A 21,691-nucleotide genomic window follows, 5' to 3' on the forward strand; every position below is an offset into this window, starting at 1 on the left:
TCACATTTCAGGATGAGTAAGGGTTATGGCTCCTGCACTTTGATGAAAGAAGAGAAAGCCACTTAACCAACTAAATCAGCCTGGAGAGGTACAGGTTCTGGAACAGTGAGAAACTGGATGAATGTCAAAAATGGGGTTAGACAGAAAGGCCTTGAACAACAGAATTAGGATCAGTAATCCTAGACAAGCAGTTGGAATACACTAAATCCACTAGATATTTTTATCTCTAACCCAAATTTGAGTTCATATTTTACCTATTTTGAATATAAGAGAAATAGAGGAATGATAAAAAATATAATTTATCCATGCTAAGGTTATCAGTCCAAATGTATAATTACAAGGAGACAATGGAGTAGGTTAAATGAAGATAGGCTAAAATAGGCTAACTAAAGCCTCCGTTCTTACCTGGGGAGTAGGTGAGGGTAAATGTGATAAAACACTGATCAGGTTGGTTTCTTAGATCCAAACTGGAAGGGAGGATGATAATATAAATACCAGGGGTGTATACACGTGACTTGTATTCACCTTTTGTTATCGGTATAGAGTATTACAATTTTCATACAGTTTTTTCCTTAAAATGTGTATAAATTTTTTTGGCACCCTCTGTATAAAACAAAAGGCACACAGTATAGTAAGATGGTCGAGTTTGGTGGCATGATAGGAAGAAATGCTTATCAGAAAGACCATGTTAGGTAGACTTTAGACTCTGTCTGCCTAACTAACTTCTGACTCAAATGTTAAAAGAATTTATTTCATTAGGGAAGTTCTTGACTACCTCTCCCTAAGTTTAGGTCAGGTTCTCTTATATATTCATAGGACCGTATTTTGTTACTTTAGAACATTCATTTATTATGGTTTATATTAGGTTGGCGCAAAAGTAACTGTGGTTTAAAAGGTTAATAATTGCATAAACCACAATTACTTTTGCACCAACCTAACAATTGCTTAATGAAGAGTCTTCTTTCATTAAGTTCTATGAGAGAGGGTCTTGATTGGTTTTACTCTCCATTATCTCCCAAGTGCCAAATACAGTGCCTGACACAAAGCAGGTGCTCAATATTTGAATAATTCTTGCATCAAAAAGGAAATTAAAACTGTCAATCAGACTGGTTAGGAATTATGGACAATGAGGATGTTACATTGTCCTGAGGACTGTGGGCACAGCTATCCTCAGGAGGAAACAGCCTTAAATCCTTTTTATTTTTAAATAAACGAACTGAACATTCTATTCAAGAAATTAGGGGGAAATGTCAGAATGAAACAAAATCAGTAGAAGTAATCTTTTGAAAAGTCCCATAAAACCGACAAATTACTGGCAAGGCTAGCCAAGAGACAAAGAAAGCTCAAAAGCATGATGTTTAGAATAAGTGTAACAGCAGATATAACAGCAGATGAAATAAATTTACAATATGGTAGGATACTATGTACAACTTTATATTAGAACATTTAAGTAAAATGGAGTTTTCTAGAACAATAAAAGGCCAAACTGATTAATCAAGAAGAAAATCTGAATAGTTTGCTAACAGATGAGTATATGAAGTTTCATCATACTGTTTACTCTTCTGCATGTTTGGAGTTTTAAAATATTTAAAAATGTGCTTTCAAGAAGTAATGCTTTCCCCTCTCCAGCGAGGACTACAAATTAGTCTGCACCTGTCTCATTCGTAAAATTGACCAAGAGTGTCTGCACAGCCCACTCCACTAGCTTGAGAGCAGCTGTCTAGCAAATAGTCAACTGACACACAGCAAACGTCAAACATAAAGAAAGGGGTCCCAGATAGGCCTAGCCAAGGTCGGGATTAGGCGACCAGGGGCTGTAGAGAACCCAGGAAGCCACTTTCTACAGCTAGAACCCAACGCGCCTGCGCAGGGTAGAGGCTAGTCTTAGCAGCTGGGGCCGGAAGTGCCGCTTCCCCGAGTCACGTGGCCGGGGGCGGGGCGCGTGAGACGTGCTGCCGCGTAGGCTCAGGCTCTGTGGGCGGTGGCAGAGCATGTGTGCGCTGCTGTTGCTCGCCTGGGGCCCTCTCCCCAGCGTGAAGTTGAAGCCAGCGGCTGCGAGGACGCGGCAGCTGAGCCGGAGGGCAAGGGCAGCCAGAGACAGGCCGGGCGTCCCTCTCGGGGGCTAAAGAGCCCCGGCTTCGTGGGCGCCATGCCCTCGCTGGCTGAACGAGTGCGGGGCAACGGGCGCATCGCTGCGGGGCTCCTGCTCAACTTGCTGGTGTCCATCTGCATCGTGTTCCTCAACAAATGGATCTATGTGCACTACGGCTTCCCCAACATGACCCTGACCCTGGTACACTTTGTGGTCACCTGGCTGGGCTTGTACATCTGCCAGAAGCTGGACATCTTTGCCCCCAAAAGTCTGCCGCCTTCCAAGCTCCTCCTCCTGGCCCTCAGCTTCTGTGGCTTCGTGGTCTTCACCAACCTCTCTCTGCAGAGCAACACCATAGGCACCTATCAGCTGGCCAAGGCGATGACCACGCCGGTGATCATAGTCATCCAGACCCTCTGCTACAAGAAAACCTTCTCTACCAAAATACAGCTCACGCTGGTGAGTAGCTTCAGTTCGCAAGGCGCACTTCCACCAACTCACCTCCTGGACCGTCTTTCTCACCGGGAAATTTGAATACGGAACGTTGCGCCACGCTCTTGCCCATCATCTTGAAATCCACACATGTATCATCTGTGAGCATGTAAATTTAAGGCTTATTGGGGGAGGTGGTAAAAAGCCATCTTGGCACTCTGTTAGGCTTTAAGCCTAGCAGTGTGCTTGTGTGTTTTTAATAACTACGGTTTGATGGAAATCCTTAAATGTTGTGATCGGTAAGAAAAGAAAACTGTACTGGGTGGTGCAATTCAGTGCATCAGAATATCTGCAAAAGCTCACACCTCCCCCAGGGGAATCAAATCACGTGTGACAAACGGTAAAGGTTTAGCATAAGTTATAAGTCTCAGACTATGTCAGCAGCAACATACTGCAGAGGTTTCAAATAAAAGGCAATGGACTAAAATAATTTTAGCACTTAATAACTTACAATATTTAAAATCTGAATGCTGTTGTTTATATTTATGTTTACATGTTGTTTAGACACTAGTTTGGGGGTTCTTTTATTCCTATGTGTATGCATGTGGTATTCATATCTTGCAAAGTGCAATGCATTGACTCATTTACCCAAAATTTTATATAGAATTAAATGTGCACATAATGTAGAATTATTATATTTCACTTTGAGGAAACAGGATTAACAGTTTTTTCAAATAGAAAAGAAGAAAAATGTATAGAGGTTCATTGTTTCCAAGTGATGTTTTTATGATAAACCTTGTGAGACACTGTGAAAGGAATGCTCTTGAATTTAATCTGAACAACATTTACCTCTTTTTCTTTACAGATTCCCATAACTTTAGGTGTAATCCTAAATTCTTATTACGATGTGAAGTTTAATTTCCTTGGAATGGTGTTTGCTGCTCTTGGTGTTTTAGTTACATCCCTTTATCAAGTGGTTGGTAATTTTTTTTTCTCTATGTGCCTTTTTAGCAGATTTCATAAATTTTGAAGCTGTATCCCAAGGTTTAGAAAATACAGTATAGAGACAATAGACTGTTGGGAAGAAAGCATAATTGCATAAATTGACTCAAGGTGAAGAGAAGAAAGGAGACAGAGAAACTTGGGTGTGTGATGCTCACCAAATACCTACCTACCTGTTTGTAAGTGTATAATACCCATGCTTAATAGTCTGAGTTTGGGGTGATGTTATATTATTTTCTTGGAAATCTTTACAAAATGAGTAGTACCACTTTTTACTTGAGGACTTAGTTCATTGGTTACATTTGCCATTTGCTCTTTAAAAGGTACAACATTATAGTGAGGGAGTAGTACACTTTCAAAACTTTGAATGGGAAAGGAAATTTTCAGATTTATAAATCTTTACCTGAAAAAGTATGCTGCTGTTACAACTTGTATATTGGCTTTGAATAATTTGTCTATAGCAATATTTTGTAGCAAAGGGTATTTCAATTGTACGAACACAGTGCCTCGCCTATAGCAGGCGTTCATTAAAAATTTGTTCATAGATCTGCTTCATTACGATAAAATCCAAACAAGTATGTTTTTTGTTTCTTATATAGTGGGGATAAAAATAGCTTGGTGTAGGGTACAGTGAAACAGTATTTTCTCTATACTGAAAACCTTGGACTGGAAATTCTGGGTGTGCCTGCATGGGGAAATCAGAGTCAAAATGTGTAACCAGTTTTACTTTTTTCTCAATCATCCAGTGGTTATAAACTAAGACATTCTTGTTGAGTGTTAGGATTAATAATAGAGCCTTAGCATCTTTTTTTTTTTTTTAATTTTATTGGGGAATATTGGGGACCAGTGTATCTCTCCAGGGCCCATTAGCTCCAAGTCATTGTCCTTCAATCTAGTTGTGGAGGCCGCAGCTCAGCTCCAAGTCCAGTTGCTGTTTTCAATCTTTGGTTGCAGGGGGTGCAGCCCACCATCCCATGTGGGAATTGAACTGGCAACCTTGTTGCCGAGAGCTCCTGCTCTAACCAACTGAACCATCCGGCCACCCCAGCCTTAGCATCTTAAACTTTCTAATACTGATCATTTCAGAAGCATTGTTATGGAAGAGTTCTGGGGTTAATATTACAGCGGCAGAGAAACAGTCTAAATAAGACACCAGTGGAATGAAAGGATGGAGCACCCACACCATCTTGTCACTTGGCTCCCAGATATTCTTTTTCTGCAGACAGTAATCAGAGGAAGCTCAGTTTTGTGCTTTAAGAAAATTGTATTTGGGTGTACTTCAGTGAGTTAAAATATTGTTACTAGATACATAAATGAACTTTCTTAATCTTTTTTGCTATGTGAACTTTTTTGCCCGGTACAGGTTAAATATTTATTGAATAGTATAGCAATAAATTTTACTTGTTGAACGTTAGAATTTATTGTGTTCATTATACAAAATTTCAATTCAGAGTACTCAACTGCCCGAGCCGAGCCGATATGACCGTTTTTGTTCACACTAGTCTCAAAATTGCTGTAGATTAGAATCAAAGGATTCCATATCCCTCAGGTAGATACTTGAAATGAGATTGACCAAGGAATGACTGTAGACTAACTAATGGTCAAAGTTCTCCATTATTAGTAAATGTTAAAAGTACTGTTACAGAATAGGTATATTCCCCAAAAATTCATTTTAAAGACAGTTCGAGGTGGCCGGTTAGCTCAGTTGGTTAGAGCGTGGTGCTAATAACACCAAGGTTGTTGGTTCGATCCCTGTATGGGCCACTGTGAGCTGCACCCTCCTTAAAAAAGGAAGGAAGGGAGGGAGGGAGGGAGGGAGGTTCTATTTTCCCATTGTATCCAGGTGTAATTTCTAAGTGATTTCTTCTTATACTGCTGTCGCATTAAAAGGAGTTAAAAGATGAGTGATCAGCTGTTAGCTTTAGTTGTAGAAACCCTGTTGATGCATTCATTCATTCAGCACACATTTCTTGTACTTTATGCTCAGGCTTGAGGATACAACGATGAAAAGCAGCTACAATCCAGATTTTAGAAACACATGTAGACAGCTAATCACAAGCAGGACAGCTCAGGGTCTACAGAAAGTTCTGAACCAGGGAGGAAGTGGCAGTTCTACAAGAGGGTGGTGAGGTGAAGTCTTCATGGAAAACTTCATTTAAATTGAAGGACACTCATGAATTTGCTTTCTTTGCAATGATGTGAGAAAGTATGGAGCTTTTGGAGGACTTGATTTATTTGCTGAGACGATTGTGGAAGAACAAGGCTTAGGGGTGAGTGAGACCCGATAGCAGAGTCTTATTGTCACGCTAAGGATGTGTGCTCTTCATCCTGCGGCACCAGGAAAGGGGTGCAGGTGGGGGTGTGACTCGATCATTCCCCGTGTTTTAGAAAATTCACTCTAGTGGCAATGAAGACTGAACAAGAGAGGAAAGAAAGGGTGACAGGCTGAGCAGTTAGGAAGCTCTCGATGATGCAAGGCGAAGACAGGAAGGCCCTAAGCAAGGGCAGTGGGAGTGGGCGTGGAAAGGAGAAACAGATTCCAGAAACCTTCTGGAGAAAGAATTCGTAGGACCTGACTGAATGTGAGAGCCAGGCAAGTCAGGAGTCTGATCCTTGGAGGAGGTTCTGTAAAGTATTGGGGCAACACAGGAGGAACTAATTTGGAGAAGAAAGTAATGAGCTTGATTTTAAACAAGTCTCTGCAGATTATCTAAGTGAAGACGGCCAGTAAGTGTTGAAGGATGCTCAAGGAAAGAGGTCTGAGCTACAGATGTCAGTGGATAGTAAAAGAGATCAGAGGGGGATGAAAAAGGCCAGACATCTACCTTAAAAGTAGTAAGTGAAGGAAAAGGTGAGTGAGGCAACAGTGGAAATCAGAGGTCAAGTTCATCCCAGAGAAATTTGCAGGTTCTGCAGAGAGCTCCAGCAGGGGGAGTGTGGCGAGGAGTCCTCCAGATGTGGCCACAGGAGATGATGGTGCCCTTCCGGGGAGCAGTTTCCTTAGCGGGGTGATGGGCAGAAGTCAGGCTGCACTGCAGGAAGGGAAAGTAGAGGCCTTGAGAGTCACTGCCATTCCAGGTGGTTCTGCTAAAGGAACACAGGGGCAGGCATACACTTTTGCTCACTGCGGTGCCCCAGGAGCCAGCAACAGAAAAATCAGTTCTTTGTCCTTCATAGTCACAGAAGACTCTTAGTTACGGCTGGCAGGAGTATGTTTCAGATTTCCTGCTCTTCTATTTTTGTCTCAGTGAATTTCTATAGAGTTAGAGTATATGTAACAAGATACCCAGACCTACAGGAAAAAGAATTGTGTAGGAGCAGTTACTCAAAATCCTGGCTGTTTTTGCCAGATCTTATTCAAACAGTCCTGTCAAGCTTTCTTTAAACAGTCATATTTGTGAAGCATTTTGAGGATGATGGGATTTGAGACTTTGAGATATTGGTTCTACTGAATGATATAGTCATTTAGGGTTTCTGATCGTCTAATTTCTTGAGGTGTATTGGTGGGGGTTACCCATAGAAAAGTCATCTGTAAAAAAGAAAATGCCTTCTACCATTGGTTGGGTTTTCTAAAGTGAAAGGAAAGACTTCACATACCTTTCTAGCCACACACTGTGGCAGCCACCCAGAATACCTGAGTTTCCTGTCAGTCTCTAATTAGTCTGCCCTGCCCCCTAGTCTTCTTTTTGGGGGGCTATTTTTAGACAGAAATGAAGTCTGACACTGCATCTGTATTCCTACTTACCACCTAAATTTCCATTCCTGCCTTATTTTCCTAAGATCTCTGATGCTCGTGGGCCCCTGTATGCATTGACTTTCCTCATTTACTAGGATCAGGAGGGAAGAGAGGATTTTTCCCCTCCTTCTTTATCATTGAGAAGAAAATACAGGACGAGACGTAGAATTTATAAAGCTTCTTTCATCCAAGGTTTTTCAAGGACATTTTCAGATATTTTTGATCTTTGAAATCTTGTAGAATGACTAGGCATTTCCTCTCCCCCCAGCCCTGTGCCCCATTCCCATCTTTGTGACTAGCGTTGCATCTTTATTGAGTAATGCTATTTTTCTTTTCTGCCTAACGGGTTTTATCTCTGAATTTTCAGTGGGTAGGAGCCAAACAGCATGAGTTGCAAGTGAACTCCATGCAGCTGCTGTACTACCAGGCCCCGATGTCCTCTGCCATGTTGCTGGTCGCCGTGCCCTTCTTTGAACCATTGTTTGGAGAAGGAGGTCTGTTTGGTCCCTGGTCAGTTTCTGCTTTGGTGAGTTCTAATTGTTTTGGTGTCTAAGGAACAAGATAATAATCCTCCATTATGAATGCAATTTTAATTTTCAGAGCACTATCAGCTCCATTCTCACATTTAATCTTCGTAATCACCCTTTAAGGGAGGCAAGGTGAGGATTGTTTTCTAGATGAAGAAACTGAGGCACAGAAAGGTTACGGGACATGCCTAAGGTCAGACAGGTAGTCAGTGGTAAAACCAGGGCTAGCGTTCAGGTCTCCTGTTACCTGGTTATTGCTCTGACCTTTCCAAGCTATAGCCCACAAATAATTTGGGCATCTGTTTTTATTTTTTTACAGTGAAAATATAGCCTTATTGATTTTGTTTTAATAATATTAATAGTACATGCTCATTGTATAGATTTTGAACATACATAAAAATATAAAGAACGTGAAGGTCCCCTAGAATCCTGCCAAACTTTATGATAAATTACCATTTTGGCGATTATTTCATGCATCTCTTTTTTATATATCCAGACACACATATGCATGTGATTGCATGTGTGTATGTGTAATTTTACGTACATGGAACCTTATCGTATATGCTGTTTTTATCACAGATTTCCTTTCTCCAGCCCTCCTACCCTTATACACATTACCCCATCCTGCCCCTTGAAGTAAATCATGTCAACAGTCTAGTGTTTGTTCTTACATATTTTTCTCCATGGTATATATACCCACATATCAACACATACATGCGTGCACACATGTTTATATACATTGTAAATATTGAAACCAAAATAAACATCGGTTTCTTTTTACAAAAGTGGTATCATATCACATAATTTTCTGCATCTGACTTTTCTCAATATCTCAGGAAAGTCTGAATTATCTCAGCTCATTCTTTTCATTGTCTCTGTCATCGTTCCATTTCCGGTACTTGACCACTATGCACAGTGTTGCGATGAACATCCTTGTACGTGTGACCCATGGACTGGTCCTTTTTTCTATGGAATAGAATCCTAAGAGTGGAATTGCCAGATCAGAGGGGTATATACTTTGGGGACATTTTAAATTAGAAAATGTAATCCCCCCACTTGGGGAAAGAACATCTGCTTCCCATAACTTCCCATGACATGTCTTTTTTGTTGGTGGTGTTAACTTATCAAGCTTACATAGCCCTTTCTTTGTTCTAGGCACCACTCTAAGCAGTTTGCAAATATTAACTTACTTAATCCTGCTAGCAACTTTATTGTGTGGGTACTATTATTATCCCTATATTTACTGATGAGGAAACTGACAGGCCAAGAGTTAAGGAACTGACTTGAGATCTCACAACTAGTAAGCAGAGCTACAATCCATGCATTCTGGCTCCAGAGTCCATGTTTTTAACCACCCGCTATGCTGCCTCTGAGCAGAGTGATAGTTGTTTCAAATTTGTATGCTTTGGCATATAATCCCTGGACCATCTGTCAAATGATATTTCCTCTTAATTTTACAAAAGCTCTAGCCATCTTGGTTATCTGGTTTTCAAACCATTGCAGCGTAAACACCTTAAATTAGAAAGGGAGAAGCTGTTTGTGATAGACCCTCTGACAGATTTGAAAAAGAGGAGAGCAGCAGAAAGGCCGTAAAAAGTCAAAGAAACAGTGCGCAGCCATCTGAGGCCATTTAATGAGGGAAAGTCATCTTGCTTCTTTAGTGTCCCTATAGGGTACCATTGCCTCAAAATAGATCTTGAAATTGTGTTTTCAATGATGTGTTAAGTCACCAGGAAATATGTATGTAACATTCTGTGAACTCAGGAAAATGAATAGTGATATGTTTCTAGAAACAGTTTTTAAAATCTTTAAGGAACAAGTTCCTTTTTAGTTGAAAATCTAACAGGCCTCACTTTTATAAAACAAATAAGGTATTATTCTTTTTACCTAAATAGGAGACAAAATGGCGTGTCCTACATATAAATTCACATAGTACCTCTTGTCTGTCTGCCTATTGATGAGCTAGTTCATTTTCTTTCATTGCCTGAGCTAGAAATCGTGCATTGCACTCTCACTTTCATGTGGTTTCAAGAGGTAGCATAGCAGAGTGGGTTAAGAACAGGGACTCCAAAACCAGATTGCCTGGATTTAAATCTCAGCTCTGACATTTACTTGCTGTGTGATCTGAGGCAAATTACTTTACCTCTCTGTGCTCTGTTTTCTTTCCTTCCTTCCTTCCTTCCTTCCTTCCTTCCTTCCTTCCTTCCTTCCTTCCTTCCTTCCTTTCTCTTTTTATTTTTTTTGTGCTCTGTTTTCTCGTCTGTAAAAAGGGATAATATTTCGCCACCTCACGGGTGTTTGTGAGAAGCAAATGAATTAGTATATGTAAAACATTTAGAACAATTCTTGGTACATAATGAGTACTGTGTAAGTGTTAAGCTATGATTATCATGACTTTTATTATGTCCTTAAGTGGTTTCTAAGCTCTGTGAGGACAAGAACGGATTGTGTTCCTCACAAGGCATGGCCTAGTTTTGTATTTATCCAACGAATGAGTATTGATTCAATTTAAATAAGAATAAATATGAGCAAGTCAATAGACAATACATCTTGAAGGATATATGCTGAAGTATTAACGGTGGTGGGTAGTTGGGATTGTAAGAATTCCTTACATTCTTTTTGCTTATCTTTAGTTTCTGATTTTTCCATAATGAACATATATGACTTTTATAATAAGAAATTATTACAAAATAATTTTTCTTCAGATGGATAAGAAAAATGAACCTGGACATGCACATTCAGGGGCAGAATATTAATGGAGAATTTTCCTATGAGTTTTGTAGCTAAAGTTACATTTCTGAATACTGTTCATTCTGCTCTTTTTCCCTGAATTCTTGTTGTCTTTCAAATTGATCTTGTTTTAAGTCTTGTTCCTAATGTTTGATATTTGAGTTTTCAGAAATGTCTAATGAAATGTATTTTTACCTGATGATTCTAATGACTGAAACTGTTTTGCTTTACTTGTAGCTTATGGTGCTGCTCTCTGGAGTAATAGCTTTCATGGTGAACTTATCAATTTATTGGATCATTGGGAACACTTCACCAGTCACGTATCCTTTGCCTAATCACTTACAAGTGCATAGTCTTGTATCTTTTCCAAAACTCCACCACATTCATTTCCTTGAGTCTCACACTTGCTATTGCATGGCCTAAATTGAATCGAGTGAGTTATCTTTAATATTCTACTATCTCATGCCACACTAGAGTCTGTAGAAATTTAAAGAAATATGAACTGAGAAAATGGGTTAGCTTTCATGAACATTTTTTTAATTTTCTTAATAGATGACCTTTCCCCTTATCAAAATTAACATAGAGAACCATTCCTTGCACATAGTGGGGTTAAATAAATATTTGTTGAGTGGATAACGGGATGGCTGCTTGGGTTGTCAATCAATTCTCAGTTATGCATAATAATAAAGTAGCGGTGTGGTTACCCAGATAACAAAAGATCATTTCAGACCTTTAAATCAACAAGTGACCTCTGACTTTTTGAGTATGTTTTTGTACTTATTTGGATATGGGTGTGCCTCTTTTTCTCAATGTTACTTCAAGAAATGAAATCATGCCTTGAAGGCCTGAATCAAACTCAACTGCCCATTCTTAACATTCTGCTTGTCACTCTGTTTCTCTTCTCATTTCACTCTGCTCCATTCTTAGGCAAAGGCAAAGAATAGATTTCCTTAAATCAGAGTTTAGTAACATTATATATTATTATCAGAGTTTAGTACTGATTTATATAAATGAGTGAACACTGAGATGTCATCAAAGCAAAAGAGCAGCATATTTGCCAACTATCAAATAACAGCAATAATATATTTTTTAAAAAAACCAACACTTAATAAATGTTTATTTTGTGCCAGGCACTTTTTGAAACACCTTGTGTATATTAGGCATTTAATTCTCACAGCAGCTCTGTGAGGTAAAGTCCATCATTTTATTTTGCAGAGATGAAAATGAAGGTGCAGAAAGGTTAAATAACTGCAGGTCATGCAGCTAAGTGTGGTGCCCAGGTTTCAAACCATGCAGTCTGGCCCCAGACATCGTGTATTATGCTGCCAAGTCAAGGCATCCAAGTGTGCCCTGATTAAGAAGATTTGTTCATTCAACAAACATTTCTTGAACACGAACTCCAAACCCTTTATTGACTTAATATTTACATATTGAATATCTACTGTATGTCAGGCACTGGAGATACAGTAATGAGCCAAATCGGTAACAATCTTTGCTCTCACAGGCTTAAATTCTGGCGAGGAAGACAGACTATAAATAAGAAAAACAGAAAATATACATATGCAGTGTTAGATAGTGTTAAGTGCCAAGGAGAAAAAGGAAAGCAGGAAAGAGGATATGAAATGCTGGACACAGAGTAAGTGCTCAGCTGTTGGTCAGCATGTCTGAGAGCTCAGGGTCAAGGTCTCAGCTGGAGATAGTCCAGAGAGAGCCTGCGGTGTGTAAATGTGGTTTAAAGCGGTGAGACTGGTTGAGATGACCAAGCAAACAAGTAGAAGAGAGGCCGAAAGATTGAGTCCTGGGGTCACTTCAGTGTTTCTTTCAGAGAGATGAGGGGAGCCAGGCAGAAGAGGCAGGGAAGGAGCACTCGAGGCGGGAGGAAGGAGAGTGGTGTGGAAACCAAGCGAGGCGGGGAAGGGTCGCAGTGTGGAATGCTTGCTAGTTGTGAGCGCTCTCGGCTCTGACTTGTCCCTACGAGAACTCTCGAGTCTCATTCTTGTCACATATTCTCTCAGACAATGTTGGTTTGTTGTGTTTGAGAGGCTATGTGTCAAGCACCTGGCAGATGTTTATTATGCATCTTTACTGCTATTGATAACTATTATCGTAGCTGACACGTGGTGCTTAGTGCCTGGAGTGTCATTCTGCTCAGTGTTACTCCTTCCCCTTCCCCCATTTCCCTCCTAAACTTAAAGCATACTGGATGTGCTTACCTTGACTCAGCTCTCTGGTTGGCACCTTACACCTCTCCCCTCACTTGCCAAGGGACGTTTATTAGAATTGGCACTCTAAAACATCATAAATTGCTGTACAAATTATCTTCTCTGTACCTTGCTCTGGATTCCTTTCTCAACCTTATAGCCTCTTTTCTATTCTTTGGAGAGGTCAACAAGAATAGTTGAGGCTGTCTCCTGTCTCTGGTTAATTGCTAAAACCTACCTGTGGAAACTAGGATTGACCCAGCACCTCACTGAAGTTTCGGTTGTTCTTTAGATGGGGGGCTGGTGTTTAATCTCTGGTTCATGCAATTCTTTCCAGCCACAGGGAGCCATTGCTGTGTGTGTGTGTGTGTGTGTGTGTGTGTGTGTGTGTGTGTAACATCTAGCTTGTTACTCCTTTTTATCCTTAAACAAAAAACTCAGCTATAACATGTTTGGACACTTCAAGTTCTGCATTACTTTATTTGGAGGATATATTTTATTTAAGGATCCATTGTCAGTGAATCAGGGTGTTGGCATGTTATGTACATTATTTGGCATTCTCGCCTATACCCATTTTAAACTCGGTGAACAGGAAGGAAGTAAGAGTAAATTGGTACAACGTCCTTAATTGGATTTTATGGAGAGAGGAAAGTCACCCCAAGAAGATTAAAAGATGTTAAGTGTGTAAGTTGCTTTCAAATAAGAAAAGAAATTACACTGCAAAGTTCATTGAATGGTAATTTACGAGAAGTTAACACAAAGGAAATAATATTCATAAATATGACTTTTTCTTTTAAAAAGAGTACACTGTTTCAAAAATGTAATCCTCTAAAACAGTGGATCATGCTTCTTTTCAAAGATGATTGTATGAAGTCAATAGGATGGCTTGATTATACCAAACAAAGTATGTGAAATTAAAGTTCTATAATAGTTATAAAGAACTTCACATCACTGAACTACAAATGTGTCGTGGTTTTTAAATATTCAACTCTTCCAAGGAAGGAAACATAGGACTCCTCTACTTGCTCGTAGGTGGTCCTCAATATGAACTCTGTTATAGTTTTGGCCAAAGTGTTCAAGTCAGAATGTAAATCTAGCATTCCTATTTTAGTTGGTGTAGTATAATTTCCTTCTTATTTCATTTATGGAAATGAAATGTAATTTATAGAAAGCAAAGTGTAGTAAAGAAGACCATAAGACAAAATCCAATTCCAATAGTACCGTTTTTCTAGTAGAAAATTGATGAAAGAAGTTATACGTTATCCAAAAACCTACAGTTTCTATAGGTATTCTCTTGTTTTTGAGCTCTCAGTGAACTCTTGAAATTACACGTGAAGTTAAAAAACAATATCCTCGTAGCTCCATATTTAAATGGCCCAACAAAAGACTATAGATGGAATTGAACAGGTTTTGTATTATCTCGGTAAGTGTTCTCCCGGACTCTGAGCCTTTCATGTTGGTAATCTTAATTCCACTTTCCTACGCCCCACATTTGAGGCGTGTGGAGCTTTGGCACTGAGCATTTGGAGTGAGCTGTGTCCACTCTTTCTGAGGTGGCTGAGGAAAATTCTTACGCAACAAGTCAGGCTAAATGTATCCAAACACTAAGCAGAGACTTACTGAAAATGTTAGGAAGGATTTGAAAGAGAAGTAGAAAAATGGTCAACATTAAACTAGTTCCATGAGTTTTTAAAGGAATAATTTTTTTAGCTTAGTGTATAGGGGAAATTCATGATTTCCACTTAAGGAAATATATAGTGCTGCATATTTAATTGCAAAAATGTATTTCTGCCTTTCAGCGTCTTGACATTAAAGCATCAAAAGTATTTGTTGATAGCCTCGCACAATAAATTGACTGAGACAGATAAACCCTCTTGTAATAAATCTTTTTAAATAAATGTTATTTATAAACTTTAAATGAGAAAACAACTCTTAAGAGGACAAAGAGCTACATGTATAAAATACATCTTTTAGGATTTTTTTTCCTGAACCTGTTTAAAATGAAAGCCTTGTGGAAAATCTATTTTGACTGAATTTCAATGTATCAGTCAGTCTGTTGTGTGATTAGTATGTGTGATTTTCTGATTTTGTTTTAAATATTCTTTGGTTTTTCTTAGTTTCCAAGGATATATTTTATTGTGCTAAGAAGTACAAAACAATTTGTCTTACCAAGTGAGCCTCAGGCATTGTTTAGCTAATAATGTTCTCTGTGTATGTTTAAATTAACATATAATTATTTCCCAAAAGCTGGAGAAAAGTATTTCAGCACAGTGAGAATTATGTGACTTCCGTGCACTAACAGCTGAGTTGATTTGTGCCATGTACAATTTCTTTTTAACTGTAAATACAACATGGGGAAGTTTATAATAAATGTTGGGGGAGGGCTATTATAAACGACTGACGTCAATAGGAATGCATTGAGAAGGTTGGAGAAAGATAGGGTGGGAGTACAAATATATAAGTGAATAAAATATGTACTACTGGGACTAGAGGCCGATAAACACTTCTTGCCCTGAAGACGATCTTCCCATTGAAAAGGAAAGTCCTGTGGGGGGAAAAAATGTCCCAGCTGACCAGGACCAGCCACAGAGACAGACCGGAAACACGGTGCTGTGGAAGAATGCACATTGTCCTTTTGTTACAGATGTAACTGCACTTTTTTTTGTATCCTACGTTAAATGACTGAACTTCAGTTTTTACCTGTTACAAATAAAGAGAACCTGATGCTTTTACTTTCGTGCTACATGTTAGACCTAGTGGGAGAACGAGAGCATCTCTGTGTATGTGCCCTGGTAATGCTGTCCTGTCCAGTTCCCAAATAGGAAAATCCTCTCCTCCCTTTTAAAATAACATAAAGGACAAATCTTTCTCTGTGAAATGAAGCAAGCTTTCTCCTGTTTCAGTTTTTAAAATACTTTTTAAACCTTGCTATATTTAAATCATTCGTTGTCATCTTTTTTTTTTTTTATTTAAAACCAGCAGCATTCATCCAGCATTCCACATCAGTTCCATCAGTAAATAGTTTTTGGGTGAATGAAGTATGCAGAATGGCCAAAGGTGAAACTCTGATTTAAAAAATAGAGACCAGATTTATTAGACGTGTTCTGTTCTGCATTTCTGTTCCCAAACTTGAACTGGGTTAAACTTGCTAACATCAGACAGTGAAAATTTCATTCACTCGACAAAGTTTTATTGAATGTATATTATGTGCCAAGTACTGTGCAAGGCACTGCAAAGGCAATCCTTTCATGTAAAGAAAGTCCTATGTTCCCAAGAGACATTTGTCTAGCAGAAAAGATAGGCATTAATTAAATAAAAAGGGACATGGTTCTCTGGAGCATGTCACCAAAGAATCTGGCCCAGGATTGGCTTTCAGTGATGGTGTCCATGAAGAAAGGATGGCTGAGCTGAAATCTGGATGAATACATAGAAGTGGGCTAAGGAAAGGAAAGGGATTGCATTTCTGGTAAAAGGGAATAGCACAAAGGCCCATTGGTTGGAGGAATTATGATGAGTGTAAAGAACTGCAAAAAGGATGGAGTATAGCAAAGTGGGGGGATAGGGTGTGGTAAGCGCCTGGAAAGGCTCGTAGGTTATCTGGTTATTTGGTACGCTACGTTAGAAGTCTGGTAAGCAAAAGGGAGTCTTCTGAGCATTGTCACAGTCAACCCCTTTGCTTTGAAACAAATGAAGGAAAACCAGAGAGATGCCATGAGACCAGTTGGGAGATTACTGTATTGAGATGTGATCATTGGAAAGGTGGTGGTAGTGAGATGATAGAAGTGAATAGAGTCAAGAAAATTTAATACACGGAGTCAGCGGCCTTGAGACGGATTGGAAATGAAGGGCCCGAGAATGGGTGAAATCAACAATCCCGTGTCTGATTTGCACAATTTGATAAGAGAATGGTGCTGTGCTCTGAGGAAACACAAGAAGAGGAATGGGGTGGGAGGAGGAAGATTATGAGTTTATACATAGCCATCTGGATTTTGAGGCATCTTTGAAATGTCCAATTCAAGATGTTAATCAAATCAGATATACAGGTCTAGGAGTTAGGACATTTTTGAGTTGGAGTGGAGCTAAAACGGGGGGAGTGACTGGAGTACACCTGATAAGCATGAAAACGCCAGGATGAGCTTGCCCTACAAGACCACACAAAGCAAAAAACAATCCACAACTGAGCCTTGAACTCCAGCATATACTGGTAGAGGAAGATAATTCTGCAAAGGAAACTGAGAAGGAAGAGAAAGAGGTAGGTGGAAAATGAGGATGATGACATAATGGGAGCTAAGGTGGATGAATGACATATTCCTGAGAGGTCAAGCTAGACATGGACAGAAAAATAGCCATTGTATATATTGACAGTTTATTGTTGACCTTAGTAAGACTTTCAGTGGAATAGTGGAGGCAAAAAGCAAATTGGAGTGGACTGAGTTGTCAGTGTGTGAGAGGTAAAGACATGGAATCCAAGAATATAGAAAATTCCATTGCTATTGCAACATGCAATATTACAAGCAATATTGAATGTTGCTTGACATGAACTGGGTGTATTTTGTGTGTGAGTCTAAGACCGATTGTAATTTATCATTACAAAAAATTGTAAATCATGAGAAATCCTTTGTACCCCTAGAAGAAATGCACATGTTTCTGTAACAGGAATGATCTTTCACTCTGAAAAGAAGTTTTATGTTTGGCTCCCGAATGTATTTTTGTCATATGGGTTGCTATTAATAAAATCAACAGTTACTTTGGCCAACTGTAGCATACTTTGGAAAAACAATTTTGCAAGCCCACTAAGGGCTGATCCAGTCATGCTTTTTCTTGTATCTAGTATTGCTACAGATAAAAAGAAAAACCTGCCAAGAAAAGGTCACTGTCAGTCTGGGAGCTAGTGTGGTGCCGTGGGACAGGGTAGCCTAGACGTCAGGATCGCGGCTTCTGGTCCAGAGTTTGCCATTTACTAGTGTAGCCTAGCCAAGTTGATTGACATTTAGTTCTCAGTTTCTTCATCTATAAAATGAGAGCTTGGATCCAAATGATTTCCAAGGTGCTCTCCAGCTATAAAATCCCGTCTCTGCTTTCTCAGTGTAAAATTGTGATTTCTCATTTGTTTATATTGAGAGCAGATTTGATTAATGAGAAAGAACTTATTTGTTTCACCCTTACAAGAACTGTTTGCTTGTTCATGTGCATTTGTTTACTCATGAATTCTGTTTTCATGTGCATTTTTGTTTGTTTGTTTTTTAATGTAGAAAAACAATTTATTCCATTATAAGCACTTACACAGTCATGGAGAGTAACAGGCCTCCTGGTGAAACATCACCCAAGATAGACATGATATCAATCTAGTGATCAAGGACTAACTCCTAAAAGAAAAAAGAAAAGAAAAGAAAAACTCTTTTGAATGAATTTGACTTTAAAAACAAATACAAGCTATCAATTCACTCATCTCAACTTAACTTGACAGTCTACCTGTGGTATACCTGTCAGGTAAAAACATGCATCTTTACAAGTCGTTGCTCCCAAATTCTTTTTAAAAACCATTTCATAGAAAGAAAAGAAAATACGGAAACAGCTCAAGAAATACAGTAAAAAGCATATGGGGAAAGAGGAGCATGTAGTTTTAACTGTAGAAACTGAGAGGAGACTGGTCTATATAGGAAAATGTGCATCCTGGAAAGTCAGGTGTGAAATTTTAAGAGTAGGAATTTATATGACTTAAGTCTCCCGTATTTCCTGAATAACAGTGATATCTTGCAGTGCTTGTACTTCATGGCTCGGATACCTACTTCATTCTATTCCTTACTTCTAGCCCTTACTTAAATAAGTGAAAAACTGAGAGATACAGTATAAAAATAAAATAACCATACACAATATTCCCCTTTCAGTGGTTACTTTAGACATTTGTTACTAGAAAATTCCTGAAGAAAATTTATAAGTCGGTAGCTTTGCTGAATCAAGTCTCCCAGTTAATATTTATAAAACACCCTCAATTTGGTCTAATAGTATTGCTGATGGTACTTTCTACAGCGGGGTAGCTGAACAAATTCTGGGTCCAAAACCAGTGTTAAGTCAACCTCAGGGTTAGAGGGAGAAAAGGGGAGTCTAAAATCACAAGAAATGCATATATATCTAAGACCCTTGCCCTGGATCCATGCTTCCTTGGGGGTCTTCATCATTATAAATGTTCTCTGCCATTTGCCACACTTGCATGAATTTGTCTTCTGATACAAAAATCAGATATCCTGGCAGTTTGACCACCACAAATAAGCAACTACAGTGACCCAGCTTATGCATCTTCCAGGGATTGTTTCTCTGCACTTTTACTTAAATCCCAGCCATTCAGTCTATGATTCGTACCACTGGAAGCCAAAATAGTCTCATTGTGAGGTGACCACTGAACCTGATTTCTTCCTTATGTGATTCAAAGGAAAGCAACTTAACCTTCAGATTTCTTAGCTCCCACAAGGCTGAACCAAGTCTTATCAGCTGATCCTGCAACAAGAATGAACTCACTCTAAGGACTGAAAGAAAGGACTTAGGGGAGCTGACAGATGGCAGCAGGCCTCCAGGAGTCCTGGTTTTTTGCAGAGCTACCCTAGGCCTGGTACTAGTGGCAGATGTATTTGGTTCCCAGTGTGGCCTCTCCCACACACCTCTAGGTCCAGCATCGGCAGTTGTGGAGGGTTCTATTCAGCTTCAAGTTGTTGTCCTTTCAGTCTTAGTTGTGGAGGGCGCAGCTCAGCTCCAGGTCCAGTTGCCGTTGCTAGTTGCAGGGGGCACAGCCCACGATCCCTTGCGGGAGTCGAGGAGTTGAACTGGCAACCTTGTGGTTGAGAGCCCACTGGCCCATGTGGGAATCGAACCCAGCCTTCGGAGTTAGGAGCATGGAGCTCTAACCGCCTGAGCCACCGGGCCGGCCCCCAGAGAACATTTTGATGGTTGCCAAATGGGAGGAGGGCTTGGGGTATGTGTTAAAAAAGAGGAAGGATTAAGAAGTACAAATTGGTAATTACAAAGTAGTCATGGAGATGTAGGATATAGCATAAGGGATATTGTCAGTAATATTGTAATAACTATGTATGGTGTCAGAGGGGTACTAGACTTATTGGGGTGATGGATGGAAGGGGGTTGGGGAAGGGTGAAAAAGTTGAAGGGATTAAGAAGTACAAATTGATAGTTACAAAATAGTCATGGGGATGAAAAGTAAAGCATAGGGAATATAGTCAATAATATGGCAATAACTGTATAGTGCCAGGGTACTAGACTAGTCAGGGGGATCACTTCCTTAATTATATAAATGTCTAACCATTACGCTGTACACCTGAAATTAATATCAAATAATATTGAATGTCAAAAAAGTAAAATAAAATTCAAAAAAAAATTTTACGAGAAAAGAAAGAAAGAAAGAAAAAAGAAAGGCAGTTCACTTCAGCAGTATGAGCAGCAACTGACTGGCTTGGTTTGGCAGTATTATTTGAACGAATATCCCAGATAAGTTTCTGATTGTCAGTAACTGACCCAGAGACTCATGGAGCAGATTCCAAGAAACATCTACTATTTCTGTATGCTCTGTAAAGATGGTCTTCACATCTACAACTTTTCTTTGCTTTAGAAGAGCAGCAATGTCCCATAGGCAGATGGTGTGGTCATCTGAAGCACTAAGTAAGTACTCACTGAGATTTGGGTTCCAAGGAAACCCATTGCCTTCCTTCTGATGTCCACGGAGATGCAAGTCTCAGTTGCACTGTCCAGAAGGATCTGGTTTAGAAGGATGTTTTGTATAATCAAAAACAAGAACATCATTGGATGGAGTCTTTGTTGCAATGACGCAAGGGTTCTGGGGCACATAATGTGCCCTGTTTACTTCCTCTCTGTGGGTGTGCTTGGTTTCTATTTCAATTTCTCCACTAATAGAGCCAAAACCTCCAGATTCTCCTTTCTCACTGTCGTAGTGCGAGGTGTCAAACTGAACATCACCGTTAGGGAGCACTGGCTATCGCAAGGTGGTTTTGTTCATCCAGTGTGTGTGTCCCCAGAACAAGTCAATGATGCTGAGATGTTTCCCTTCTAGTACGGTTACATCTGGAAGCCCTGCGCAGTTAGGCTGGGCCACACCAGACCATGGGCCATCACCAAATCGTAAAGAAAAGTGGTGTTCTTTTGCCATATTTTGTACTCTTTGTTGGTCACACGTTTTTCTACTGCATCACCAAAGCCTGCTTCTTTATTGGCCATGGTGGGCAGGCAAGCCAGGGAGATCCTGGGGTTGAGCATTGCAGGGAGGCTGCAGCTCATTTGTATTTCTTTACTCGTGGAAGCATAATGAGAACATTAAATAATTTATTGTCATATTTGTTATATTAGAAGACATATGATTTGATTCATTTAATTTCTCAAAGCTGCTTCATACATCATATGAAATCATTGGGAGCTGAATTATTAATAATTCCATTAATTATTTATGGCTACTTGCGGGATATTTTTTGCTGTGCTTTTTTTAATTTGGAAAACAGCACATCACCCAAACCATAGTGTGGATGGAAAGGGGGCCACATGTTAAACCTGACAAGCTCAGGAGATTGAAAATAACCACATGGTATGGCATGAACGTAAAAATTCCTAACTAAAAGCAGGTCATGGCCTGTAGTTACATCCTTGGCCTGTAGGTTCCTTGACAAAGGTCAATCTTTACCTTAAGGGAGCCTGTCTATTGTCTGTTTGCATCTAAGATAACACACCCTTGGAATATCAGAGTGATTTCTCTTTTCTAGTCCAGAGCAGGAAGCTACAGAATCTCACATTATTATTCTTGTTCCCTGATGACCATCTGTATGTGCTATAAAAAGTGAACTACTAATTATCCTGTACCCACCTATGTAAAAGTACCTGTCTCTCTAATTTACTTTTGTCCAATCTCAGACACTTCCCCACTTTGCTTTCTCCCATCCCCTTAATCTACCACCAGTGG

At 39.5% G+C, this 21,691-nt stretch overlaps 1 protein-coding gene and 1 pseudogene across 1 annotated transcript; one reads left to right on the top strand and one right to left on the bottom strand.

Moving 5' to 3' along the window:
* Window positions 1–1,945: 1,945 nt before the first annotated feature.
* SLC35E3 (solute carrier family 35 member E3) lies at window positions 1,946–15,452 on the top strand. Its single transcript, XM_019748977.3, has 5 exons — window positions 1,946–2,551; window positions 3,390–3,500; window positions 7,630–7,788; window positions 10,757–10,839; window positions 13,162–15,452. The coding sequence occupies exons 1-5, from the start codon at window positions 2,150–2,152 to the stop codon at window positions 13,346–13,348; spliced, it is 942 nt and encodes a 313-aa protein (XP_019604536.1). The 5' UTR covers window positions 1,946–2,149; the 3' UTR covers window positions 13,349–15,452.
* Window positions 15,453–18,852: 3,400 nt separating this feature from the next.
* LOC109456596 (histone-binding protein RBBP4-like) lies at window positions 18,853–20,958 on the bottom strand (annotated as a pseudogene).
* Window positions 20,959–21,691: the final 733 nt, after the last annotated feature.

Source organism: Rhinolophus sinicus, chromosome 1 (assembly GCF_057876585.1).
Source record: "Rhinolophus sinicus isolate RSI-liver-muscle chromosome 1, RSI-T2T, whole genome shotgun sequence".
NCBI lineage: Eukaryota > Metazoa > Chordata > Mammalia > Chiroptera > Rhinolophidae > Rhinolophus > Rhinolophus sinicus.

What these genes read in the sequence shown, in the direction of transcription:
- SLC35E3 (XM_019748977.3), top strand. Translation starts at nt 2,150, where the DNA reads ATGCCCTCGCTGGCTGAACGAGTGCGGGGCAACGGGCGCATCGCTGCG. An exon ending in TTACATCCCTTTATCAAGTG is followed by an intron (nt 3,501 to 7,629) that starts GTTGGTAATTTT and finishes CTGAATTTTCAG; the next exon opens with TGGGTAGGAGCCAAACAGCA. An exon ending in GGGAACACTTCACCAGTCAC is followed by an intron (nt 10,840 to 13,161) that starts GTATCCTTTGCC and finishes CAAAAAACTCAG; the next exon opens with CTATAACATGTTTGGACACT.